The sequence below is a fragment of the Apis dorsata genome, unplaced genomic scaffold (assembly GCF_000469605.1).
Source record: "Apis dorsata unplaced genomic scaffold, Apis dorsata 1.3 scaffold_332, whole genome shotgun sequence".
In the NCBI taxonomy this organism is placed as follows: Eukaryota; Metazoa; Arthropoda; class Insecta; order Hymenoptera; family Apidae; genus Apis; species Apis dorsata.
The window spans coordinates 51,751-52,393 of record NW_006263600.1 but is presented as its reverse complement, the minus strand read 5'-3'; the positions used below and the strand labels follow the sequence as shown (position 1 = coordinate 52,393).

The 643-nt window shown below is 54.7% G+C and overlaps 1 protein-coding gene across 1 annotated transcript in view; it reads right to left on the bottom strand.

Annotated features, from left to right (window-relative positions):
• Nucleotides 1–637, bottom strand: part of LOC102675830 — a 2,444-nt gene extending 1,807 nt beyond the window's left edge. The window contains exon 1 of the mRNA XM_031511609.1: nucleotides 1–637. This exon is cut by the window's left edge and continues 331 nt beyond it. Within this exon, the coding sequence (XP_031367469.1) occupies nucleotides 1–288 (288 nt within the window). The 5' untranslated portion in view covers nucleotides 289–637.
• Between the last annotated feature and the right edge of the window lie 6 nt (nucleotides 638–643).

Sequence of the window (643 nt, the reverse complement as noted above, 5' to 3'; positions counted from 1 at the left end):
TTTGACGTGCCTGACCGCGGCGCAATAGTGAAGCGCCTCGATGGGAAAGAACCTGGTAACCTTCTTGCGATGCTCGTCCACGTTCTCCAATAACAGGCCATTGCTCCAAACGCTGAGCCAGGAGTCGAGTCCACGTGCTCCTAGGGCGCCCTGCTCCGGATACAATTCCCTCAAAGGTTCCTGGACACCGAGTAAACCTTCCTTGCTGGCATGGGGCACGGAGCTGCCCAAGTACAGCACTCTGCAACGACAATACGGTGTCGCGGTATCTTGATTGGCACCCCTCATTTTCGCCAACGATTCTTCCGAAGATCCGACCGATCTTCCTTACGATTACAGATTTTCTCTACCTTCCGCCGCGGTCGCGTCCCCACCCTCGCTTTTCACCTCGCTTTTTCGACTAATCCTCAGAGGAGGAAGTGGAAGCAAGTACGCGCGACAGCCAAGTAGCTAGCAACGATCCAGAACCGTCGAATCATCGAACACCGAGCATCGAGCATCGAGTCGATCGGAAAATAAAAATTGGAGGAGCACGCTCGTGACCGTACGGAACGACGTTAGAGAGGAGGACTCCACCCGGTAACACACTTCACTCGCGATTACGCAGTCACTTTCCAAACACGTAGCCCGTCCGCGATTGCGA